This window comes from Molossus molossus, unplaced genomic scaffold (assembly GCF_014108415.1).
Source record: "Molossus molossus isolate mMolMol1 unplaced genomic scaffold, mMolMol1.p scaffold_m16_p_28, whole genome shotgun sequence".
NCBI classification, from domain to species: Eukaryota; Metazoa; Chordata; class Mammalia; order Chiroptera; family Molossidae; genus Molossus; species Molossus molossus.
This window is the reverse complement of record NW_023425364.1, coordinates 1399805-1425998: the sequence shown is the minus strand read 5'-3', so window position 1 is coordinate 1425998 and position 26194 is coordinate 1399805. Positions and strand designations below refer to the sequence as shown.

General features: G+C 49.6%; 1 protein-coding gene across 8 annotated transcripts in view; it reads left to right on the top strand.

The window, feature by feature from the left end:
• The first annotated feature begins 12070 nt into the window (after positions 1-12070).
• Positions 12071-26194, top strand: part of LOC118641334 (myosin phosphatase Rho interacting protein) — a 156324-nt gene continuing 142200 nt past the window's right edge. For 7 of the 8 annotated variants that reach the window (XM_036278461.1, XM_036278460.1, XM_036278458.1 and 4 more), the window contains exon 1: positions 12114-12259. In XM_036278461.1, the coding sequence (XP_036134354.1) occupies positions 12137-12259 (123 nt within the window). In that variant the 5' untranslated portion in view covers positions 12114-12136. Of the gene's footprint in view, positions 12260-26194 lie in introns of all 8 variants that reach the window. The other variant, XM_036278464.1, reaches the window with a different exon arrangement.

Here is a 26194-nt window from a genome sequence, read left to right as displayed (position 1 = left end):
ACACACACACACACATACACTCAGCCAGACACACACAGCTAGACACTGACACATACCCACACAGAGGAATGGACACAAATAAACACCCATCTGTACAACAGGTATGCAAACACAAGGTAACGGGTACGCGGATGCATCGGTACAACTCACACAGACATCCAGTTACATGGATAAACATGCCAATACACATCGTCGTCATGCCTATATATGCTCTCGAAGACAGTCAGACCCCACCTGGCCTTGCACGGACATAGACCACTAAAGAAATTCTATATCTGACACACACACACACACACACACACACACACACACACACAGTGATGGCCCCCTGCAGTGATCTCATGAACCAGAGGGTCAGAGCCCGGGCCCTCAGGCTCCAAGCAAACCCCACCACCCAGCCCAGCAGCAGGATGGAAGAACACAGCCCCTCCCTGCCCTGGCCAGCCGGCCCTCCTGGTGGGGCCACAGTGGGCTGAGTCCAGCTGGTGGCCTGTGCTGCCTACCCTTTCAGTCCCAGCCCTTTTCTCCGTGGCCATGTGACTCTGAAGGCCCTCCTCCTCCAGCGGAGTGAGCCCCAGAGATTTGTGTCACAACCAGGATTTTCAGTTTGTTCTGAAAAAACTGAAGCTCTGTCAGGCCTGGTTCCCAGGGCTACAGGACAGCCACTGGCTCGGGCCACAAAGCTGCCTGTTTGAGGGGGGTCATGGACACCCAGCTCACCAGTCCTGCAGTTCTCGGCACCCGGCCCTTCCAGGCTTCTGAGTCGGAAGCCCCAGAAGTACTCGTTCTGACTTCTGCGTTCTTGCAAGTGTATGTATATGTTCATGTGTATCGATCTAGTCGTGTATATGCACACCTTGTTGGTCATGTTTTACGAAAACATGGGTTCATTCAGCAAAAACTGTGTGAGACGATACACAGATTGCCCCTCCACATAGCATGAATACATTAGTATGCCAATAAATATTGTCAACCAAGGGTCATTGGCACCAATTCAACACCAAAAGGAATCCCCAATTTTGGGTGCCGTGAAGAAGGAAACTATTCAGTGCAAAACAGCTCAGTTGTGATACAGGAGGGCTGGGAAAACCACAGGACTGAGAGGTGGCCTGGGGGCCAGGCACCTCTCTGGCTAGAGGCTCTGTGAGCAACTCTCTCCTCGCTGTCTTGCGCTCAGCTCACTGCACAGGTCTCCTCTGTCCTGTGCCTGTCTGCCCTGGTCCTCATTGGAGGCTCTGCTCAGCTCCTGGGAGACACACCCATGTTCCAGCTCCCAGGGAAACACAGACTTGTCTTTTGTGGAAAGGGAACATGAACTCTCAGAGCCAAAGCAGACCTGGCTTGTATAGACAGAAATCCCCACCTCAGTCCCTGACTAGTCTGTCCTCATGCAAATGAGGACTCCAAATCCTTGCAGTTTGATTGGTCCAAAAGGTACTTTCTTGATTGGTCAGAATGGAGCAGCTCTGATTTGTCAGTGAATATGTTGATGGGGGTGGGGGCTGTGGTTATAGCTGTGCAGCTCTAATTGGATGGGGGAAAGCCTAAGTCTCATTGGCTGAAACAGGATTCCAGGCTCTTTTATAAGAGCTGGTTCTGGTGTGTAAACACCATGTAGTAAGGCAGTTCAGGGCAGAGGGAGGGAGTTTTCAGGGATTGGGTGCTGGCTTCTTCGTAAATTGCAAATGTATGAAAGGCCCCAGTGTAGAAGTGGCTGCTAGGCCTTTTTATTTCTTTTTTTATCCTCACCTGAGGACATTTTTCCATTTTTTGTTCAGGTAGAGTGGGAGGGAGAGAGAGTAACAGAGAGAGAGAAACATTGACATGAAAGGGACACATCGAGTGGCTGCCACCCGCACGACCAACCAGGGCCAGGGACAAACTGCAACTGAGGTACATGCCCTTAGCGGGAACTGAACCCGAGCCTCTCTGGACCGCAGGCCGATGCTCTAACCGCTGAGCCAAACCGGCCAGGGCTTATTTCTTTTTTAAAAATTAAGCCCAGTTAGTTACCAGGAGCCTTTCTTAGTCAGTATCTACTTTCTCGGGGGGGGGGGGGGGGCACAAAATCTACATTGTTTTTAAAACAATACTAAATTTTTTAGTGACTTCAGAGAGAGCACAGAGTTCCAATATACTCTCCATGTAGCTTCTACTAATGTTAACGTCTCACATAACCATGGTCCTTCTGCCAAAGTAAAAAAAAAAATCAGCATCAGTAAAACATTAGTAACTGAACTGCAGACTGTATGAGGATGCTGCCGGTGCTTCCAGATCTTCTCTTCCCGGTCCAGCACGGCGTCCAGGATCCCGCGTGCACTCAGTCTGACGTGCTTGCCCAGTCCTCGGCCGTGACGGCTTCGGAGTCTGTCCTTGTTTCTCATGGCCTTGATCATTTTCTTATTTTTAGACTCCAATTTTATTTTTATTTTTTTGATACTCCTCACCCGAGAATATTTTTCCATTAACTTTTATTTTTATTTATTTATTTTTTATTTTTTTATCCTCACCCGAGGACATTTTTCTATTTTTTGCTCAGATAGAGTGGGAGGGAGAGATAGAGGGAGAAACATCGACGTGAAAGGGACACATTGAGTGGTTGCCACCTGCACGACCAACCAGGGCCGGGACAAACTGCAACTGAGGTACGCGCCCTTAGCAGGAACCGAACCCAGGTCTCTCTGGACCATAGGCCGACGCTCTAACCACTGAGCCAAACCGGCCAGGGCTCCATTAACTTTTAGATAGAGGGGGAGGGAGGGAGTGGGAGAGAGAGAAAAACGTCAATGTGTCGATTGGCTGCCTCCTGACCTAGGCTGGGGATCGAACCTGCAACCCAGGTATGTGCTTGGACTTGGAATCCAACCCATGTCTGGTGCTAGGGCTGACACTCTAACCACTGAGCCATGCCATCCAGGACATGGGCTTGATGGCTTTGAAGAGTACAGCTTGGGTATTTTGCAGAATGCCTCTCAATTTGAGCTTGTCTGGTATCTACGTGATTTATCCCTGCCCATGTCAAGGTAAGACAGCATATGCTGGGCTTCACCTTGTGACAGTACCATTTCCCACCCTTTTGTTCTACGTTCTTTGGACACCAAGCATGAAGTGCACGCCGCACTCCAGGATAGGGGGAGTCAGCTGCCCCTCCTTTGAGGTATCTACATGTGTTATTCCAAACTGATTTCAAATGACGGAACAATATTCCACTTTATGGATCTGCCTTCATTGATTTAGCCGGTACCCTCATATCACACATTTCTGTTGCTCTGGCTTTGCCTTTGACGAACGACGCTGCAAAGAATCTCCATTTCAGATTCAACAAATATTTTCCAAGCCAGTTCTCCGTGACAGGTACCGCACACTCTGGGGAACAGTGTCTGTGTACCTTTTTCATTTTGTTTTCATAGAACAAATTCATGGGTTGGGATTGCTGGGTCAAAAGATAAGCACATTTTTAAGGCTTTTGATAAGCATCACTAAACAAATGTCCAGGAAGTTTGTACCAATTTACCCTGATTGACACTTTTTCTTTTAGACTTGTTTTTTCTTGTTACAAAAATAATGTATGCTTTTATAAGATAATTAAAAATACTGGACATTTGATAATGTTAAATAATTATTGTTGTGGGTTTTTTTTAGGTGTGATAGTGGTATTGTGGCTACTTTTTAAAAATAGTCCTTATCTTTTAGAGACATGCACTGAAGTATTTATGAAAGAAATGATAGGAGTTGGAGATTTGCTTCGAGATAATATGGGAGGGGGCAGGTGGGTGGGGCTGTGACTACAATGAGACTTGTCATAAGTTGATGATTATTAAAGCTGAGTGATGAGAGCACCCTCCTTCCTCATTCAACTCTTCTTTTTTTTTAAGTTTTTAATTAAAAATTTTTTTTCTTTATTGATTTTAGAGACAGAGGAAGGGAGGAGAGAGACACAGAAACATCACTGAGAGAGAACATCAAATGGCCACCTGCTGCATGCCCCCTCCTGCACGCCCCCCACTGGGGATCGGGCCCACAACTTGGGCAGGTGCACTGACCAGGAATCGAACCAGCAACCTCTTGGTGCGTGGGTCGACCTCAACCACTGAGTCACACCAGCCGGGTGCAACCTATCTTTCTAGACGTGCAATCACTAGGCTAAACGGCATGCTCATTTAAAATGTTAGTAGAGCGATTAAATTGCCCTTCTGGTGCGCTGTACATGTCAAATGCATGCATTCTCTTCTGGTGTAATTCTTAGGACTACTGGCATTTGGTGCCTGCCGTAGAAAAGCATCACAGAGGCCCAGGTGGAAGGTACCTCTGAGGCCTTCCGACGTTGCTTCCTTCCCAGGGCAGCTACCTCAGCCTCAGAGCAGGGCTCAGGCTTCCCACACGCCCAGCAGGACGTGCAGGGTCCTTGGTTGGAGGCTGTGTAGAGCAGTGGTTATAAAAATATACCGCCCATGTCTGAATGCAGGCTCCCATTTACATTCTATAACCTTGAATGAGCTTCCTCTCTGTGCCTCAATTTCCTCATCTGAAAACTGAGAGTAATACTAATCCTGGATGGCAATCAGGGTACCTTCATGAAGCATATACTGATGAACACAGATACCATTTTAGTTAAAGGGCATGTTCATTTGGGGTGGCTTAGAGGAGACTGACAGAAGATGAGAGGAGGGTCCTACGGACCCCTATCGGGCATTACTTGGCACTGCTAGAGGTGATGTCAAGTGGTGATAGCTGGGTTGAGTGAGATCGTACGTGTCAGATCCACAGCTCCTAGTAGAGTCCAGCAGGACACGGGACTGATTCCCTGAGAGCTGAGACCATGGCTGACGGGCTAGACCATGGCCAGGGACACTGCCCTTCCTGAGAGCCTGGCCAGGAAAGGAAGGCCCAAGCAACAGGAAAAGAGGAGACCCAAGAGAGACTGCCCAATTGGGATGGCGACTTGTTATTATGAATGAAGTTTTATTGGAACATCACCACACCCATTCATTTGCATGTTGTCGATGAATGTTTCTGTGTGACAGCAGCAGGACTGAGTGGCTGTGACAGAGCTGGAATGGCCTGCACAGCCTAAACTATTTACTGTCTAGCTCGTTACAGAAAAAAATGTGCCAAGCCCAACATAGGTATTATAGACATAGTTTTTAAACACTTACTGTGTTACAGATACCATTCTAAAATCTTCACGTACAGCCCAGCCGGTGTGGTTCAGTGGTTGAGCGTCGGCCCATGCACCAAGAGGTTGCTGGTTCGATTCCTGGTCAGGGTATATGTGCAGGTTGTGGGCCTGATCCCCAGTGGGGGTCATGCAGGAGGCAGCCAATTGATGTTCTTGCTCATCAATGCTTCTCTCTCTCTCTCCCTCTCCCTCCCTTTCTCTCTAAAATCAATAAACAAAAATTTAAAAAAAGAGGTCATCGGTTTGGTTCAATTCCTGGTCAGGGCACATGCCCAGGTTGTGGGCCTGATCCCCAGTGGGTGGCATGCAGGAGGCAGCCAACCGATGTTTTCTCTCATCGATGTTTCTATCTCTCTTTCCTCTCTCTCTATAATAAAAAATATATATATATTACAAGAAAAACAAAATACAAAAAACACCCTGGCAAGTTTGGCTCAGTGGTTAGAGTGTCAGCCTGCGGACCAGAGAGACCTGGGTCTGGTTTCCACTAAGGGCAAGTACCTCGGTTGCAGTTTGTCCCTGGCCCTGGTTGGAGTCGATGCGTGGCAACCACTCAATGTGTCTTTCTCGCATTGATGTTTCTCTCTCTCTCTTCCTCCCTCTCTCCCTCCTGCTCTATCTGAAGATAAATGCAAAAATGTCCTCGGGTGAGGCCCTGGCCGGTTTGGCCCAGCGGTTAGAGCGTCAGCCTGCGGTCCGGAGAGACCCGGGTTCGGTTCCCGCTAAGGGCGCGTACTTCGGTTGCAGTTTGTCCCCGGCCCTGGTTGGTCGTGCGGGTGGCAGCCACTCGATGTGTCCCTTCACGTCGATGTTTCTCTCTCTCTCTCCTTCCTCTCTCTCCCTCCCACTCTATCTGTACAAAAAATTGGAAAATATCCTCGGGTGAGGATAAAAAAATTAAAAAAAAAAAAGAAAATTCTTTGCCCTGGCTGGTTTGGCTCAGCGGTTAGAGCGGCAGCCTGAGGTCCAGAGAGACCCAGGTTCGGTTCCCGCTAAGGGCGCGTACTTCGGTTGCAGTTTGTCCCCGGCCCTGGTTGGTCGTGCGGGTGGCAGCCACTCGATGTGTCCCTTCACGTCGATGTTTCTCTCTCTCTCTCCTTCCTCTCTCTCCCTCCCACTCTATCTGTACAAAAAATTGGAAAATATCCTCGGGTGAGGATAAAAAAATTAAAAAAAAAAAAGAAAATTCTTTGCCCTGGCTGGTTTGGCTCAGCGGTTAGAGCGTCAGCCTGAGGTCCAGAGAGACCCAGGTTCGGTTCCCGCTAAGGGCATGTACTTCGGTTGCAGTTTGTCCCTGGCCCTGGTTGGTCGTGCAGGTGGCAGCCACTCGATGTGTACCTTTCACATTGATGTTTCTGTCTCTCTCTCTCCCTCCCCCTCTATCTGAATAAAAAAAAAAAAGGAAAAATGTCCTCAGGTGAGGATTTAAAAAAAAAAAAAAAATGTCTTCGGGTGAGGAAAAAACAAAACAAAACAAGAAACATCGTGTACATTAACTTATTCAGGCCTCACAATAACTCTGTGGAGTAGAACTCTTTGTGGTGGCTCGTCTCAAAGATGGAACCAGAGAACCACATCTCCTGGGATTCACGGCCTGTGCAGACCCTGCCATCGTGACTTGGGGACAGCCTTGTGCTGACTGGTAAGAAGCAGCAGTGATGCTGTTCTAGTCCCAGGCCTCTGAGACTACTGGCAGCTTGCTTGCCCCCTCTTGTAACACTTTGGGGAACTGAGGAGGCACTTCAGAGAAAGACCGGGGGTGGGGTGGGGGAGGGAGGAGAGCCTCCGAGATAGTAAGGAGGAGGGGCACCTCAGCCTGTCACCCTTTGATTGCACTCGCTTGATGGAACCCCAAGCAAGACTCGCAGAACTGCTCAGCTGCCCAGTCAACCCGCAGAACAGTGGTTAAGTCACAACTTTCAGCAGGAGTGGGTAGTTCTGTGCAGCAACAGCTACTTGAGATGTGACCTCTACTGGGACTACCCCAGGTCTGTCTGACCTCAAAGCCTTTTCCTCTCCACTCTCCCTTCAATTGCTGGACATTAGACCCTCCCAAGGAGCTTTTCCAAATGCCAATTAAATCAGAATATCTGGGAATGGGGGCCAGAAATAGGTATTTTTTAAATCCCCCAGGATTTGAGAACCTTGACTCCATTCACTGTTTCTAAAACTTACCTAAAGATAAGGAATCCTGCCTGCCACACTTATTTAAAAAAAAACCAGATTCCTGAGCTCCAAAAAAATCCCCACTGATTTGGAGACTCAGTGGGAGGGCCCTGGGACTCTGTAGAGTTTACATGTCCTCCTAGGTTAATCTTACTGTCAATCATTAGAAGAGAAAGGGTGAGGGGTGAGCCAACTCTCAGGTTGGGAGAACTGTTCGGCAGTTTCGTATTAAGTTAAACATACGCTTATGTTGACCCTGAGAATCAATGTCCCTGTTGAGAAGGGCTCCTGGTGGATGACTGGGTTCAAATTTAAAAACAGAGCCTAGCGGCCACTGCCAAACAGACTTTTCACGCCAGCCACGCTTCAGGGGAAAGCCTGCAAGAGTGCCTGCCAGCTGGGGTGGCCCTTGTGAAGCAGTTCCTGGGACAGCATTTCAACTGACAGGACCGGAATTTCCCAGTGTCCACTTGGAGCTGCACTGCCATCAGAGCCTCCCGCCCATCTTTACCACCCAATCAGAGTGGCTCCATTCTGACCAATCAGAACAGTGCTTGTTGGACCAAACTGTGAGGATTTGGAGTCCTTGTGTGCAGGAGGACAGATCAATCAGGAACCAGGGTGATGATGGAGATCAGATAGTGGCTACCTTTTGGGGTGTGTGCCTATGTATGTGTGGGGGGTTCTCTAGCTTCATGTGAGAGTGGGTGCTCCTGTGTGTGTGAATGTCACCCCTTGATTGCACTCGCTTGACGGAACCCCAAGCAAGACGCGCAGAACTGCTCAGCTGGGCGCAGTCAACCCGCAGAACAGCGGTTAAGCTACAACTTAACTCTGTCCCTCACAGGATGCAAGGACACTTCCCACAGCAGCTTCCCACAGGTGCATTTGGGGCCCACTGGAGAGGCCTTTGCGTTTCTGTATTATTTCTTTGAGATGTATGTTACACATAGAGTGTATACAATAAAGTGTACAGCCCAGTGAATGCTTACATGTTTACACTCTTTGCCCCCTGTCCACAGTGCTGTTCTACACCCCTGGAAATGGAACCCACGACTACAAAACACAGAGCCTGTTTGCATGGGTTTTATCATCTGGGTGGGAGATACAATAAAAGAACAGTACGTTCTCATTTATCCAGTTACCGTGTGCTTTTCTGAGTACCTACCCTGTGCCAGGCACTGAACTGGCACTACCCCGTGGCAGAAACTGGATCCAGTCCTGCCCTCATAATGCTCACAGTCTAGTCAAGTTTTGGAAAGTAGTGCGGTGAAAGGTTAAATACACTTATTCCAGCTCCTAATTATTTCTCAAACTCATAATTTTCTTCTCCCACTGATCCCTACCTTCTCTACTCTCTGGGCTATTGTAGTTCCCTGATCAATCACGTTTCCAGTCTTCTGCCTCTGATTCGTTCTCCAGACCAACAGCCCTTATTTTTATCTAAAAAATTGCGCTTGTGGCCCTGGCTGGTTTGGCTCAGCGGTTAGAGCGTCAGTCTGTGGTCCAGAGAGTCCCAGGTTCGGTTCCCGCTAAGGGCGCGTACCTCGGTTGCGGTTTGTCCCCGGCCCTGGTTGGTCGTGCGAGTGGCAGCCACTCGATGTATCCCTTTCACGTCGATGTTTCTCTCTCTCTCTTCCTCTCTCTCCCTCCCACACTATCTGAAAAAAAAAAAAAAAAAAAGGAAAAATGTCCTCGGATGAGGATAAAAAAAAAAAATTATTGCATTTGTGGTTCTCCATTGCCCAGGCAACTCTGGTGCCTGCTTGTGTGGGCTTGAAGCCTCACTTAGAGGGTCTATATTCTGAGCACAGGCAAGTTCTTTAAATACTCTGAGCCTCATATGTGTTTTCTGTAAAATGGAGATAAAATGATAATTGTGTGCCCTGGCCTGTTTGGCTCAGCGGTTGGAGCACTGACCCGCCGTCCAGAGAGACCCGGGATCAGTTGCCGTTAAGGGCATTTACCTCAGTTGCAATTTGTCCCCGGCCCCCGGTTGGGATTGTGTGGGTGGCAACCAGTAGATGTGTCTCTCTCACACGATGTTTCTGTCTCTCTTTTCCTCCCTCTCTCCTTCCCACTCTATCTGAAGATAAATCCAAAAAAAAAAAAAAAGGTCCTCGGGTGAGGATAAAAAAAAAAAAAGATGATTATACAACAACACCACCTATCTCCCTGAAGAGGCTGAGCTCTAACCTGTCATAATAGATATTCGTATGCATATGCTAACCCTCCCCATGCACCACCTATTTAATCCTCCCAATCATCCTGCTTGTTAATTCTCCTCTTTCTGAACTACCCAGGAATACCCAGGTGCTTGTGTTCACGGACACAACCACTGCTTGTAAGGCACTGCGCTTCTACCTTGAGCTCCTTCTGTCTGGAATGTCTCCTCTCTGCCTCCTCCTGGCTGGGTCTTACTCAGCTCGACTCAGCCCAGGCACTGCCCCCTCCAAGGAGTCATCCTTGAATCTGCATATGCATGGGGGTGCCCTTGTATGGATCTCCACAACACCCCACATTGAATTTGTCTGCCCCCTGTTTTTCCACTTGTTCAAGTGTGAGGCAGGCTGGAGTCAAAGGCTTCTGTGTACCTCCAGCTGCGGAGCCCTCCTGCTCAGGGCAAGTGCCGGATGTATCCACTGACGTGAGCAGAACATGCCAGGCGTTTTCTTAAGGGAAGTGATCACTGAGTAGGCCTTGAGGCATGGATAGGACTTTAAAAAATTATTTTAAAACACGTGTACATTCACACAATACCAAATCCAAAGGGAACAAAAGGGCTTACAGTGAAAATTAAAAGTAGGTCACCTCCCAACCACCCAGCTCCCCTCCCCAGAGGCAACCATTGGTATCAGTTTCTGGGTATTCTACACAAGCAAGAATTGTCTGTTTCCCAGCCCCTCACCTCCTCACTTATTTTGCAAAAACTTAAACCAACAGTAAAGTTGCAATAATGGTACAATAAACACCCTTTGTCTCCATTCACAAATTAACAGTTTGCCACATTAGGCTCAGTATTTTACAGCAGTATGTCGTGTAATTGCTCACAACCACCACCCAATCATGCCAGTTGTGTAGATGATGCCACGGAGGCAGCAGGCAGGTGAAGGGATTCACCCAAGGCCACAGACCTGTGAGGGGTAGAGCTGTACTTTCTCCCTCAGGCTGCCCAGGACTTGGATCCCCCTTCCTGTAGTTCCCTTTGCAGGAAAGTATTTTCTTACTCCATTGAAATCTACCTCCCTAGGATAGTCACCAGATGATCAGTGGAAAAGTACACAGCTCTGGAAGCATTTGCTACTTCTAGAAACTTGCCATTCCCTAAGCAACAGCTGCTGTCGGGCCACTACCAACACATGTTTCAATGTCACCTCCTCCGTGAGCGCTGGGTTAGCTCACTCCCCCTGTTTAAAGACTCCCATAGTTGGCTCCTGGCTGCTAGCAGGATGACATTTACATGCCCGAGCTTGGACTCCAAGGCCCTGAGGGAATCTGGCCTCATGAATCCTTTTAGCCTCATCCGCCCTGCTCCTTCCTTCCTCCTCAACCTCTCACCATCTGCTTCAATTTCCCTACCTCCTTGAAGGACTCCTATTTTACCAAAGCTCTCTCTGGACTCCTCAATCTTCCGCCTGTGCCGCCTTTACCCTCGTCTCCAGGTGCACCAAGTTAATTCGGGCGTCTGAGCCTCAGCCCCAGCACACCGTGGGGGCAAGAATCCCGTTTGGTGTCTGGGTAGTCAGCCTTTACTAATCTCCCTTCATAGACGGCTCCAGGAGGCTGGCATCGTCCCTTAGTCACCCTCTGGAAGCCTACCTCCCCTTTTTTAACTTCTCTGCGCCTCCGTTTGCCTGTGTGTAAAATGGGGACGATAACGGAGCGGCTGTGAACCTCGAGTGCACGTGAAGCACTGGGAATGCTGCCCGGGATTTGCACGATGGAGGGGGTAGAGTGGCACACAGTAGGTGGCCAACTAGCGGCGTCCCGGCGGCGCCTCTGCCCACGTGCGCTCGGGAAGGCGACGTGGGAACTGAGGCTGGCGGCGGGCCGCCCGCCGGAGGTCGGTCCCGCCCCGCCCCTGCAGCTGTCAGGACCCGGCCTCGGCACCCGTCCACCAAACCTGAGCGTCCCGCCCGGCGCCCCACCTTCCGCGCCTGCACAAGGTACCTTGCGCCCGGCCGCCCTGGGTCCCCGCCCCTGGCTCCCATTGGCCGAGGGGTTTCTTTGTTAGCCGAAGATCGCCGCTGCCATTGGTCGGCAGGGCCGCCGATCGTGGCGGGGCGCGGCCCCGCCCCGCGCGCGGCCCCTCGTGCTTCCTCCTCCCCCGCCCGCCCCCCAGCGGCCCCGCCCCGAGAGTGCGCGAGGCGCTCCGCTACCATTTGCTGCGAACGCTGGGCGCCGGGGCAGTGGCGGCGGCGGGACCGACCGCGGGACCCGCAGCGACCGGTTGCTGAGGGGCGGCCCTCGCGCGAGGAGGCAGCGGACCCCGGAGGCCGCGTCCATGGGCCCGCGACGGCCGGGCGGTGGCTGTTCGGCCGGGCGGCGGGGACCGAGCGCTCTGTGAGGCGCGGGCGCGGGGCCCGGCGCGCCGTGCAGCCGGCGCCGACATCCGAGCAAGGCCCGGCCCGCATCCCGGCGCCGCCAGGCCGCCCTGCCCGCCGGGGGCGCGCTCCGGCCTGCGTCCGCGGCCCGGCGATGCCGCGGCGCCCGCGCTGAGCCCGGCCTGCGCCCCGCCGCCGCCCGCCGCGGAGCCGGGCCGGGCCGTCGGGCCTCGCCGCCGCGCCGACCATGTCGGCGGCCAAGGAGAACCCGTGCCGGAAATTCCAGGCCAACATCTTCAACAAGAGCAAGTGTCAGAACTGCTTCAAGCCGCGCGAGTCGCATCTGCTCAACGACGAGGACCTGACGCAGGTGAGCGGCCGGGGGTGCGGGCGGCGCGGGGACGAGACCGCGGCCCGCGCGCAGCGGCCGCCGCCCGGCGACCCCGCCGGCCGGAGGTGCGGGGCGCGCGGCTTCTGTCCCCGGGGCGGGCGGGGTGGGAGCCTGGAGGCTCCCGAGAAAACGAAAGGGGGGCAGGAGAATGTGCGTGGGTCCCGGGGGTGTGAGGACGGAGTTGGGGGAGGGCGAGAAGTGGATTGATGGGCTCGGGACAAAGGGAAAATCCTCAAGTATGCCGAAAAATAACATCCTCTCCGTTCCGGAGCCCTCCGTGTGATTCATGCTTTTCGGTTGACTCAAAAAATGCCTGGTTTTTCTTAGGACGAACAAAGCGCCGAGGATTTCGGGACCCCCCCCCCCAGTCTGTCGTAGGACTGGACTCAGACTGTCCACCCAGAGTGGGAGTACGACCGGCGGGGCCGTGCCTGTCCGTCGTGTCAGACCGGCCTGCCCGTTCCTGTACCTTTGTCACTGCCGGTGACTGCAGGGAGGTTGGGGTCCTGAAGTCTGGGAGGACGGCCGTCCTCTGGAGCCCCAGCTGGAGGGCCTTCTGTTGGTGGTAGGGCTGGGGGCTCCTTCCCGCCCCGCTCTCAAGGAGCTGGGCAAGGCTTGAGGGGTCCTGGGGAAAGTTGTCCCCTTCTCCTTGCTGTCTGTCAAGCGAAGGGTTTAGGACGGTAGTGCGTTAGGTCCCACACCGGCCCCGAGCCACAGCGTCTGCGAATACCGAGCCCTGGGCCCCATCCCGGGAGCGATTTAGGAGGTGGGGGTTTGTGTTGGTAACAGCTCCCCAGGAGCTGGGCTGTGGTCCCCGCTGGCTGAGCTCCCGGTGTCCTGGGTCCGTCCCGGGTCCTCTGGAGTCCTGGGAGGCTCTGGGACTCCAGGTTTCTTGGATTTCCCGGCCAGCCTTGTCTGCATCCCCTGGGGGTGTGTCTGCCCCCCCCCCCCCAGCCTCCATCCTCTTCACAGCTTCCTGTCCTGCCCTTGAAGGAGACCAAGGGAGCTCCTTTCACATTCATTCTTGGGAGACCTAGTTCATCCCCTACTTTTTCAGAAGAACCCCTTGGAAGGAAGACACTGCTTGAAGTCCGCCGGGCTCTTTGTAATGCTGCTTAAGTGCTCCTGGGGTTTGCCGCGTTTGTGTGGCTGAGGGGAGTCAAGAGTTGGGTGGCAGGGCAGGAGTTGTGGCCTGGGACACAGCCTTCCTCCCAGGGCAGGTGCCCCACCGCCAGGGGAACTCTCCTTTCCTGTAAAACCAGATGCTCAAATGCTGAAGGCTGCAAAGTTGGGATTGTTAGGGTAGGAGGCCCAGGTCAGCTTGGGAAGGCCCAGTCCCTGAGGTGTTCTGCCACGGGTTGGGCTCTTGAAGGAGAAGCCCACTTCTCAACTGGATGCCTTTCCTGGGAAGCAGTATGTAGTGGTGAGCGCCCTGGACTCGCAGTCAGGAGACCTCAGTTCTAGTCTTGGCTGTCACTTTCCGCTGCATGACCTTGAACTCGCAAGTCCCCTTGCTTCTGTGTAGTTCATTTCCTTTTCTATAAACTGGGAGAAGAGAATCCTGGCTTACCTCACTCACCAGGCTGTTGTGATAAGCAAGGGATATCTTACTAGATTTTTTTTTTCTTCCAGTTTTAAAAACAAACAAACAAAACCCACGTACAGAATAGTAAACTTGATTTTAGGAAGTTCCTGAGCTTGATAAGGGTTGTTCTGAGAGAGCTTCTGGTTATGCCAGGTAACTGCCAAAATTGGTAAATTGGGGACTTATATCTCATAGGGCCTGTTTTCTGATTCTTAAGCTTAGATAAACTAGAATGGAATCTGTATACTTGAATAGAATGTGTTAAAATTTACTTTAATCTGTTGATTATTAATTTGATTCAAAGGAGTGGGGTCACACATTTAAAGTTACTTTTCTCTTTCACTGTATTCTGGGTTGAATTCTAGGTTTCAGAACAGGCCTGAGTCTTTCAGGGCACAACTGGAAGGGTAGTTTCTGAAATAATGAGTGGGATTATTTGTACTGGGAGAGATGAGGTCAGCCTTCGACCTCCTGGGATCTTTCAGGAAGAAACTGCTCTTGAAAGGAGGGAGACTCAGGGCTGTTGCCAACAGCCTTCACTGCTGCGTCCGGCGCCACCCCCATTCCCCAGCTTCTTACCGTCATCCTCATGGCTCCTTTAGAGAAAACCTCAGCCAATTGGTTCCCATCACTCTCCCCCAAGTCCCTGCTTCCTGCTCCCTTCCCCGCCCTGCGCTTATTTTAGACCATCCAGGCTGGAAGGTAGATCAGGATGATTGCGCCACCCCCTCTTTCAGAGGTGAGGACACTGAGATCAGTGAGGCAGTGAGGTTAGCCCTTACCCTGGGGTGTCATCATGTCAGGGGCAGACATTTCTCTCAGCCTTCTGCTTTGAGCTTATTTCCACAGCTGTCGGTTTTGTTTGTTTTTCCCCCCAGAGAGGTACGGAAATCTCTTACAGGGATAGCATGGTAGCATCAGACCTGGATGAGACTTAAGATCAGCTAAACTATTTTTAACCATGAGAAGAACAAACCCCAGAGAAGGGAGCAGCTTTCCCAGTGCAGGGACACAGCTAGGATTCTTCATCTACGCTTCTTTCCCCTACTCATTTTAAGGGTCTGCAGTGGCCATCCCATAAACATGTGAGGAGAATCACCTCAAGGATGGTTATGTTACAGAAGGTTCCTTGGAGAGCAGGCTTTGGGTATCCCACTAGGGGACCTTTGATTGCTGGCTTGGGGCAGAGGAGTTCCTCAGTCTTTCCTCACCACTGGAATTCAGGGTGATCCCCCATAAGTAATAAGCAACAGCCCTTTATTACTTGTCATGGCATCCTCCAGTCCCAGCCCTCGTTCACAGGGTAGTGGTGGTCCTTCACTTCTATGCGTTTCCTGCATACATATGGACTCAAATACACAGTTAAAGCCTTTTTCAGCCTATTCTGTTTGTACATATTTGCAACATATTTTTTTTCTGGTTAGCAACATGTCTTAAAACTCTTTTCATGGTATTAAATATAAAAATACCAGAATCGCCCTGGCCGGTTTGGCTCAGCGGTTAGAGAGTTGGCCTGCGGTCTGGAGAGACCTGGGTTCGGTTCCCGCTAAGGGCATGTACCTCGGTTGCGGTTTGTCCCCGGCCCTGGTTGGGTCATGTGGGTGGCAACCACTTGATGTGTCTCTTTCACGTCAATGTTTCTCTCTCTCTCTCTCCCTCCCACTCTATCTGAACAAAATATCAAAAAAATAAATAAATAAAAATATCCTCGGGTAAGGATAAAAAAAACCCACCACAATCATTTTGTATAGTGTACAATTAGGTGTGTGTGATAGTTTCACAATATTGATGGACTGCAAGGTTACTTCTGGATTCTGCTGTTATAAACAGCGAATGCTTCAGGGAATAGCTTTCTAAATGCTTTTGGGTATATGTGTGATTGCATGAATGCAAGTATTTCTCCGGGGGCAAATACTTAAAAAAACGATTGTGTTGACATCAAGCGCATTACATTTTTTAAAATAGATATCACCAAATTGCCTTTCTTCTTTTTTTTTTTAAATCCTCACTTGAGGATATTTTTCCACTTATCTTCAGATAGAGTGGGAGAGAGAAAGAGAGAAAAAGAAAGAGAGAAAGAGAAACATCGATGTGTGAGAGACACACCGATTGGCTGCCTCCGGGCTGAGGACCAAACTGCAACCGAAGTATGTGCCCTTGACTGGAATTGAACCTGAGACTCTTTGATCCGAGGGTTGATGCTCTAACCACTGAGCAAAACTGGCCAGGGCACCAAATTGCCTTTCTGAAATGGCTGTGTCATACCATTGCCAGGATTGGTATTATCAAATTACTTCATTCTTTAATATTTTCCATAATTACCAGTGAGGTTAACCCCTTTTTTATAATATTTATTTAATGTTTTATTTCTTTTGTGCATTGCCAGTTACTATTTGCCTGTATTTTTTTTATTGGGTTAGTTTCCTCCACCTACCTCTACCCTCATTGATTTGTAGGAGCATTCTGTATATACTCTAGGTCAGGGGTCCACAAGCTTTTTCTATATAAGGCCAGATAGTAAATGTTTTAGCCTTGTAGGTCACACAGTCTTTGTGGAAACCTTGCAACCTTGCCTTTATAGTGCAAAAGCTGTTGTAGACAATACATAAACTAATGGGAAATGGCTGTTTCCAGTAAAACTTTATTTACAAAGCGAGGCAGTTTTCAGGATTTGGCCGGTGAGCGTTAGTTTGCTGACTTCTGTCCTAGATATTAATCTGTCACCTGCCATATATTGCAGGTATTTTCTCTTAGGGTGTCACTTGTCTTTTAACTTTTATGTATGCTCATTTCTCTTTATCATATGGTAACTTTAAATATGAATGCAGTTAAATCTTAATATTTCCCTTTACAGTTTTTAGTTTTAATCTTATGCTTTGAAGGTTTTCTTTCCCAGAACATAAAACAAATGCTTTTATGCATACACTCATAACAGCACTATTCACGGTAGCCAAAACATAGCAACAACCCAAGTGTCCATTGATGGATGCATGGATACAAATGGTGGTATATCCATATATTGCAATATTATTCAGTTATAGAAGGGAGTGAAGTACTGAGACATGTTACAACATGATTGAACCTCAAAAACATGATATAAAGTGAAAGAATCAGACACAGGGTCACATACTGTATGAGTTTATTTATATGAAATACCCAGAATAGGTAAATTTATAGAAACAGAAAGCATATTAGTATTTGTCAACGTTCTGGGGGAGGGAGAATGAGAGTGCCTGCTGAGGGGATCAGGATTCTATTTTTGGGGTGATGAAATAAATGTTCTAGAACTAGATGGAGATGCTGGTTGCATAGCATTGTGAATGTGCTAAATGCCACTGAATTGTTCTCTTTGAAATGGTTAATTTTATGTTATGAGAATTTTACCTCAATAAAAAATATGTGCAAAAATCATGTGCGCTTGCGCACGCGTACACACACACACACACACACCCCCAAACCTGCCCTCTGCTTTTTGTTGTATCATTTGGAGTGAATATTTGATTGTTTCTAGTGTGTAGATCAGGGATTGACAAAAATTCTTTTTTTTCTTTATTGATTTTGGAGAGAGAGGAAGTAAGAGGGAGAGATAGAAACACTGATGAGAGAAAACTTTGGCCCCTCCCTGCGTGCCCCGCACTGGGGATCGGACTCACAACCTGGGCATGTGCCCTGACCAGGAATAGAACCGGCGACCTCTTGGTGCATGGGTCGATGCTCAGCCACTGAGCCACACTGGCCGGACCAAAAATTTTTTTTTTATCCTCATCCGAGGACATTTTTTCATTTTTTGTTCAGATTGAGTGGGAGGGGGAGAGAGAGAGAGAAACATGGACGTGAAAGGGACACATCGAGTGGTTGCCACCTGCACGACCCAACCAGGGCTGGGGACAGACTGCAACTGAGGTAGGTGCCCTTAGCGGGAACCGAACCCAGGTCTCTGGACCGCAGGCCGGTGCTCTAACCGCTGAGCCAAACCAGCCAGTGCCCCCCAGTTTTTTTTTTTTTTAAGTGCCAGATAGTAAATACTGTTTTAGGCTTTGTAGGCCAACAGGCTACATCAAGGAGTTTACATAGGTTCTTATATAACCATTTAGAAATGTAAAAGCCATTCTTGGTTTTGGGCCTTAAAAAAAGCCAGTGAGCTAGCTGGCCTGTGGCTCAGTGGTTGAGCATGGACCCATGCACCAGGAGATCGCTGGTTCGATTCCTGTCAGGGCACATGCCCAGTTTGTGGGCCCAATCCCCAGTTGGGGGCATGCAGGAGGCGGCCAGTTGATGTTCCCTCTCATCTTTGTTTTTATCTCTTTCTCCCTCTCCTTTCCTCTCTCTCTGAAATCAGTAAAGAAAAGCCAGTGAGCTAGATTTGTCCTACCAGGCTTAGCATGCCAACTCCTGGCTTAGACCAGCAACATATGTAATTTAAAATCTTCTGGTTGTTATGTTCAAAAAGTAAAAAGAAACAAGTGAAGTTAATTTTTATTATATTTTACTTAACATATCCAAAATATTGTCATTTCAACATGTAAAGAAGTTACGTATAGTTTTACTGTTATGGCACCTTTCAGTTCAGACTAGCCACTTTCCAAAGTTCTACAGCCATAAGTGGCTGAGCCTGCAATGTAAGACCATGCAGCTGGAGCAGCCTGGCCCTCAGCTGGGCCCAGAGGCCCTGGGGGAAGCACTGGGTGGGAAGGTTGTGCTTGCAGGTGTTTCTCCTCCCTGGGGTGTTGTCAGACTCTGGTTCTCTCTGTACTCCTGTTTGTGTCCCCTGCGTCCTTAGGGTCTTTTTGCCAACTTTTAGGGATTCTCCTCTTGACTGTTAATCTTCTTTGGTGATTCCTTTTAGTGTGGTTGAGAGCTTTGGGCCTCTGATTCTCACTCCCTGTCTAGGGGCAGAAGGGGGGAGGGTGCTGGCCAGGGCCAAGCTGGCCTGTCTTGTGGAGAGGGAGAGCCTGAGGGAGCAGGCTGGTGTGCCCCTCCAGGCTCCTTCTAGATGTGGTTGCTGCATTCTCACACAGCCCTTTGTCTCTGCTGAGTGTTTTGCAGCTGTATCCTAGCTGCTTTTTTTCCGAGTTCTAGCCTGCTACTTGACCTTTGTCTCTGAATTCTTTTTCCTTTGCTACACAGAAGGACTACAATGGAAGACCTATGTTCTGTTCTCGGCACACATTGTGCTGGGTGACCCAGGAAGGTCACTTACGTTCTCTGCACCTCGGTTTCCCACCCCTGAAGCAGGTGCCCGAGTTCTGTGTACAGGGAGTGGTGTGCTAATGGAATGAAGGGAGGGTGTGGGCCAGGCCTGTGGAGGTGGCTACTCCCCGTTTGTACTAATTAATATTCCAGGAAGCGTCCCGACGACCACTCCCATGTGGAATAGCCTTTGTTTAGGCTATCTCCTGATTTCTAGGACCCTGAGGTCGATTAGCTGAAATAAAAAACATTTTACTTGGAATGTATATCTTTAAACAGTTCCCAAGCTGCCATTTAGCCTTGAAAGAGAGGAGAGGGCATTGAAACCAGGGGAAAGAGACACAGGCAAAGAACTCCATCCTGATGCTGTGTGGGACGGAGGGTGGGTGGGCAGGGAGAGGCGAAGAGCATTGGGTGCTGATTTGGAGCGTTCAGCCTGAAAAAACAGGCTTTTCATTCATCTTTGAAAATTCACTCTCCATGCCTTATTTTTCCATTTGAAATGACACAGTTGTACCAGGTCAGTGGTTCTGAAACTTTCGTTACTTCAGAGTCTTTTGCTCAAAGGAATCGCATATGGAAATGCCATATATGAAACATAAAAAGCTACACAGTTCTGGGCGACATGAGGTAGGAGTCTGGAGCTTGGCTTGGCCACCGCTGCTTCTCATCCCTGGGGCCTCCTGTCACTTCCCTAGATCTTGTGGTTCTTCCATTTCTAGCAGCTGAGGTTTCTGTGATATTATCCAAGGTGGTTTCATAGCTACCCTGGGATGGAACCCCTGAACCCCCAGCCCCACTGCTCCCATCGTATTATTACTTTCTTTGGGGGTGAGCGCGCCAGTGGTTGATCCACTGGCATTTTGTCTCTGTAGATTGGAACTGGCATCTTCCAGACCACAGACTGTTTTTTTCAATCAGGGTCATCCTAGTTCACGTGAAACCACAGCCTGTTTTTGCCTGGAGCTTGTAACCCTCTGGGTCCTCCCTCCCTCCCTCCCCTGGAGCTCAGTTTGGCATTTGCCTGTTGTACTGGATGCTGGCCTGCCTGAGTCTGGGGCATCTCGCAGTGAGAGTGAGCAGATGGGCCTGTTGAGTCCTGAGTCTCCCTGGCCTGAGTCAAGTGTTGCATGCCATGATCTCATTCTGCCCCTGGCCGCTGGGCAGGGCAGCAGGGCTGGTGGCAGCGTGGCCACCAGAGAGGGTAGGTGGCCTGATCAAGCTGCCTCACTATGGGCTGTGATACAGAACTCGGTTCCGTGAGGCTTCCACCTAATAGTCCAGTGTTTCTGTGGCCATGAGTCTGTCTCCCTCTCACTTTAACTTGTAAACTTGCACCGTTTCTGTAGCAGGCTGAGGTATTGCAAAATAAATCAAAGTTGTTAATGGACTTCTGATTCCTAGCCATGGGAGTAGGGACGGGGTGATCTCCCTCCATTAAGCAAATGGGGGATTGCCCCCAGTTAGCAGTTAGAGCCGCTGAGGCTAAGAGAGACTCAGTGACCTGCCTAGGTCACAGGAAGGCCAGTGTGGGTTTTTCCAAAGTCCTGTTTGGCCTCCCCATCTGATAACCTGTGCTATCAAAAACAGGGCCTTACCCTGACTTGGATTTCTTAATTGCAGGGGTGTGTGGGGTACGTATGGGGAGTCTGGCAGTTCAGGACATTTTACAGGTCCTCGCACAGGTTCTGAAATCTCCTCAGCCTTAGGGTGTCCCACGTTCTCCAGACAGGCTGCTGGCCCTTGGCAGTCACCACACCTTTGGCATAGCCCTGAACAGGAAGTACTGTTTTCCCTGCCGAAACAAGAATTCAGAATCAGGAAATAATTGTGTCCTTGATGTCGGTAGGTCCTAAAGCACAGGTTTTACCAGACAGACCAGCAAGGCTCCATGAGCACCTTCAGTACCTGTTCTCTTACCTCCTAATAGTCCTGGCCCGTAGCTAAAGGGGCCGGTGGGCAGTGGCTGGAGCCCCATTTGAATCAGAGAAAGAGCCAGCATCTGAGGGTCTCTGGGTGCCACACCTAGAGCCTTTCTGCTCAGGGGCTGGTCAGTAACCTGGATGCAGGAGCCTTGGGCTCAGTGGAGTTGGGGTGTTTATTTGTCTTCTGTCTGGGGACCCACTCTGACCTAGAAATGTGACACAGTTCTACATTTCATTTAGATGTGCTCAAGTAAGGGAATGGAATTAGAAGCTTTCCCCTCAGATTTGGGTTAACATCCTGGCTCCATTTTAATGCTGATTAAACAAGTTACTCAGAGTTTAAATATCTGTGTCTCTCCTCTGAAAGGGGGTAGTGCACTACAATAATACCCCATCTTTGGGTGCCTGTGAGGAGGGTGGAAGGTGGAAGGTGCAAGAAATTGAAATAGCAAGTGCCAATCTGTAAGTGCTTGGGAGTGAGTGGGTGCTCAGTAAAATGGGGTTCATTTTGCAAACACTGCCCCTGAGAAGGAGACCTGCCTCTGTGATTTTGTGGACTGGCTGCCCCTCACTCTGTTTCTATGGACCCCCCCATGCCCACAGAACAAAAGCCCAGGCTACCTCCTCTCCCTGAGCTGCTTGGCACCACCCTAGCAACATCCTCATGTTAGCTCCCAGGGATCTGAAGGGCCATAGTCGGTTTGCTTGTTTGGGTTTGATTTTTCAGCCACGTTTAAGTATACAGATTGAATTGGTTTTAAGAACTTTTAGTGGGCAGGAAATAAAGAGAACAGGTGCCCTGAGCTCAAGAGCTAACATCAGAGGGTGTGTGCTGCTTCAGGGCACAGTGGCCAGCAGCCAGCGCAACAGCTGCCCCAAGCCCCTGCCGAGCCCAGGGAAGTGCACTGTGCAGGTCCCGCGGATAGCAATGGCCGATCCCATTTCAAAAGTCACCTTGATTGGAAGTGTCTGAGTTGCCATCAGCAAGGTGGGGGTTTAAGAGAAGCTGCTTATCAACTGGTGTCCCTGGGAGTAGTTGTCTGGGAACCAAAGTCCTCATACACTGGGGTCTGGGTGAAATGGCCCTTTGGTCACTAGCATTGATTCAGCCAGCAGGTGGGTCTTTCCGGCCTCTACCTCCCTGCCCTCTGAACTTTCACAGAAGGAGTGCAGCCTTCTGCCAAGGGGACCCTTCTATTGGGTCTGGACAAGTAGAACTGCTTCTTGTGAAAGCCTGTGAACAAGCTTTTCCAACAGGCAGATGCCATCTCAGCAGAGAGCCCCCGACTCTCAGTCCCCACATCTCCTCTCCCATCTGGAAACCCTGTGAGCTTAGGAGTCCTCTCTCTGGGGAGTTGGGCCAGCTAGCTTGGCCACGTGGCCTTTTAAGATGCAGAGGTTTTCCTGTGCTTGGAGGGCAGTTGACATGCTCTGGAAATATATCGAGGCGGTAGTGGCATTCCTAGCAAACAATACTCGCTGTGTGCCAGGCCCCTGTCAACTCATCTGTATTCACAGCACCCTTGTGAAGTACCAGAGAAATCAGAAAACGGGGGTGGAAAGAGGTTACTGTAACTTGCTCAAGGGCATGCAGTAAATAGTAGAGCTGGGATGCAGATCCCCACGGTCTAACTGTCTAACGCAGGGCCTCCTCCTCCCAGTTTCCCACGCTGACCCGAGTAGGGTCAGGTCAGGGGCCTTCTGGACGCTAGATCTCAGGCTGTGTGTGGCCCTTGGCCCCTTGTGTCCAGGGGGCAGGGACTGACCTGCTGAAAGGGTGTGTGTGTGCTGGGAAGGGTGTGGTTGGAGGATGGGGTTTGGGCTGAATTTACTTAGATTTCTTGTTTCTTTTTTTCCTACCTGTTTTTTTTTTTTAGTGGAAGCACTGCTTTTTGAGGGACAGGGTGTGACTCTTTCATGCAAAGCTGTTGCCCCAGAAATGTGTCCCCATGCTTTCTCTTGCATTCCTTCCTTTGCCACAAATGGCATCATGTTCTAAATATCCCATGGCCATGAGCTCCTTGTCGAGACCACACAGGGAAGAGACTTTTTAAAAGACCACTTTCCCCTCTTTATGTAGCTGCTTCAGTCCAGGAGGAGGAGCCCTGGGCGTGGGCGGGAGTGCAGGGCTTGTGTAGGGTAGAGGCTAAGTTGAGGAATGAGAGGGGAGAATGAAGAGCAGGCATCAGCTTTGTGACCTTGCCCTCTGTGCCCGGGATCTGGTGAGCTCTGTGTTCACGCTCGTGTGTGTGTGTGTGTGTGTGTGTGTGTGTGTGTAGGGAGTTTAGGTGAAAATTACATAACATAAAATTAGTCAATTTTTAAAAAGTATAATTTAGTTATACTGTACTTTAGAATATTTAGCACATTCATGTTGTGCAAACACCGCCACTGTAGTTTAAAACATTTCGTCACTCCAAAAGAACCCCAGTAACTATTAAGTGGTTACTCTCTATACCCAGCTCCCAGTCTTCAGCAATCATCAGTCTTCATTCTATCTCTGTGGATTTACTTACTCTGGAAATTTCATCAAAATGGAATCCTAGAATATGTGTTTTTGGTCTGGCTTCTTGTACAATATGTTTTCAGAGTTCATCCATGTGGTAGCATGAATCAGTACTTCATTGCTTTTTTTTTATTTTATCCTCACCTGAGGACATTTTTCCATTTTTTGTTCAGATAGAGAGGGAGGGAGAGAGAGGAAGAGAGAGAGAAACATCGACGTGAAAGGGACACATCAAGTAGCTGCTACCCGCACAACCCAACCAGGGCTGGGGACAAACTGCACCCAAGTTACGTGCCCTTAGCGGGAACCGAACCTGGGTCTTTCTGGACCACAGGCCGATGCTCTAACCGCTGAGCAAAACTGGCTAGTACTTAATTGCTTTTTTATGGCTGAATAATATTCCACTCTAAGGGTATAGCGTATTTTGTTTACCTGTTCATTTGTTGATGGACATATGGGTGTTTCCACCTTTTGGCTGGTGTTGGTAGTGGTGTTATGAACATGTTTTTGTTTGAACACCTACTGTCAGTTATTCTGAGTAGACACCTGAGATGGAATTGCTGGGTCCTATGGTAATTCTGGTAGTGCTGTGTTTTGAATCAGTGCATCAAGCCAGCCATCAGCACTACAGACTGTTGGGTGGGGGACGGTGGAGAAGGCGCGGGAAGGAGTGGTGGGACCTAGATGCTGCTACCCAGAGCTCAGTGCTCCTCACGTGGAGGAATCCGAGATGGAGACTTGGGGGCCCAGCACAGCCCTCAGGATTGCAAGCCCCCTCTGTGGCTTTGAGATGGTGGCCCTGTGGCTGTGTGCAGAGGGAGCCAAGCCACTTTGAACTTCATTCCCTCCTTTTTGTGTAACTTGAAGATCAGCTGAGTTGCCAAGAAGGAGCTGACTGGGGCTTTAATATTGTTGGGAGGCGAGCTGCGGGCCTTGAAGGCCAGGCGTCGTAGGGAGATGCTGGTGCACTCCAGAGTGGTGAGGCGCATGGGAGCTGCTGGTGAGAGGGCCATGGTGTCTGAGATTGGGCCTCCAAAGGGTCTTGGAGTTGGGTGGAGGGAAAAGACTTACCTGGCTGGTTCGCCACTCTGTCACCAGTTTTCAAACTTTATTTCTTTAGCTGTAGAATATGGAGCCTCTTGAGGTAGAATGTGGAGCCTCACATATGCGAAGGCTGGAGGAGGAGTGGCACCACCTATGAGAACACCTCACCCCACCCCCCTGGCCCCACCCCACTCTTGGCAGTGGCCTTGGATGCACAGCCTCTGGGACTCTTCACTACTTGGAAAACTGTGGTTTACTCTAACCCTTGCATTAATATATATATATATATATATATATATATATATTTTTTTTTTTAATCCTCACCCGAGGATATCCTTCCATTTTTTGTACAGATAGAGTGGGAGAGAGAGAGAGGAAGGGAGAGAGAGAGAGAAACATCGACGTGAAGGGACACATCGAGTGGCTGCCACCCGCACAACCAACCAGGGCCGGGGACAAACTGCAACCGAAGTACGTGCCCTTAGCGGGAACCGAACCCGGGTCTCTCCGGACCGCAGGCCGACGCTCTAACCGCTGAGCCAAACTGGCAAGGGCTGCATTAATATTTTTTAACATAATGAAATATTTGGTGTATACCAAAGAACATTAAGTAGCATGTATGTATACTATATGTACAGTGTTCCTGGAGAACACGTAAGGTATTTGGTGTTTCCAGTGTTTCTGCCTTAGTATCTGGGATCCAGGGGAGGGGACCCACAAGCAGGTGCTACCTGCATAGAACTCAGCCCCTTGCTAGCCCTCCTCTCCATGGCAGAGGTTTGCCTTGTTGACAGGAAGGTTTCCCTGCTTGGCTGTGTGGAGGATTCTGCTCATTTCTGGATGGACTGGAACACAGCTGCAGGGGGCAAGTCTGGTGTGAGATGTGGCCTTTTAAGGTAGTGCTGTTGAGGAGAAAGAACTCTGAGTGGAGACCTGGAGACGGACTTGAAGTCTCACTTGTGGTTGGTCTGACAGAGAGCCAGAGAAGTATAATTAGATTGGGGCAACACTGCTAATAAAATGGAGAGAAGCAGAGGGGCTGTGGGGGCAGGACAGGTGAATTATGATCTGAGGTTGTGTTTCTGTGGGGGTGGGGCAGTCAGCTAGGTCAGTGGATCTCAGACTTCAGTGTTCTTGGGACCCTTTATGCTCTTGATTATTGAGGTCCTCAAAAGGGTTTTGTGTATGTGGGTTACATCCATGATGTTAACTGTATTAGAAATTAAAACTGAGAAGTTAAAGAATATTTCTTAATTTATTTAAAAATAAACCTGCTACACGATCACATATATAACCATTGTATTCTGAAAGGTAACTTTTCCAAAACAAAAATATTTTTGTTGAGAAGAGTCATGTTATTTTACCTTTTTTTGCAAATCTGTAACATCTGTCATAATGAAAGACAGCTGGATTCTCATAGCATCTGCATTCAGTCTGTTGCATTATCAAGTCCTGTAGCCTCTGGAAACCCTACTATACAGTTAGTGAAAAAGGCAAATGATGACTTAGTATTTCTGTAAAAATAGATTTGGCACACGGACTCCCAAAAGGGTCTCTGGCACGTGGGCCATTTGCATGAAGGCCCCCGAATGCCTTGATGGGGAGCAGTGGTGAGTACGTCTGTCACGCATGGATGCAGGCGCAGGTTCTGGGCTGACACCAGA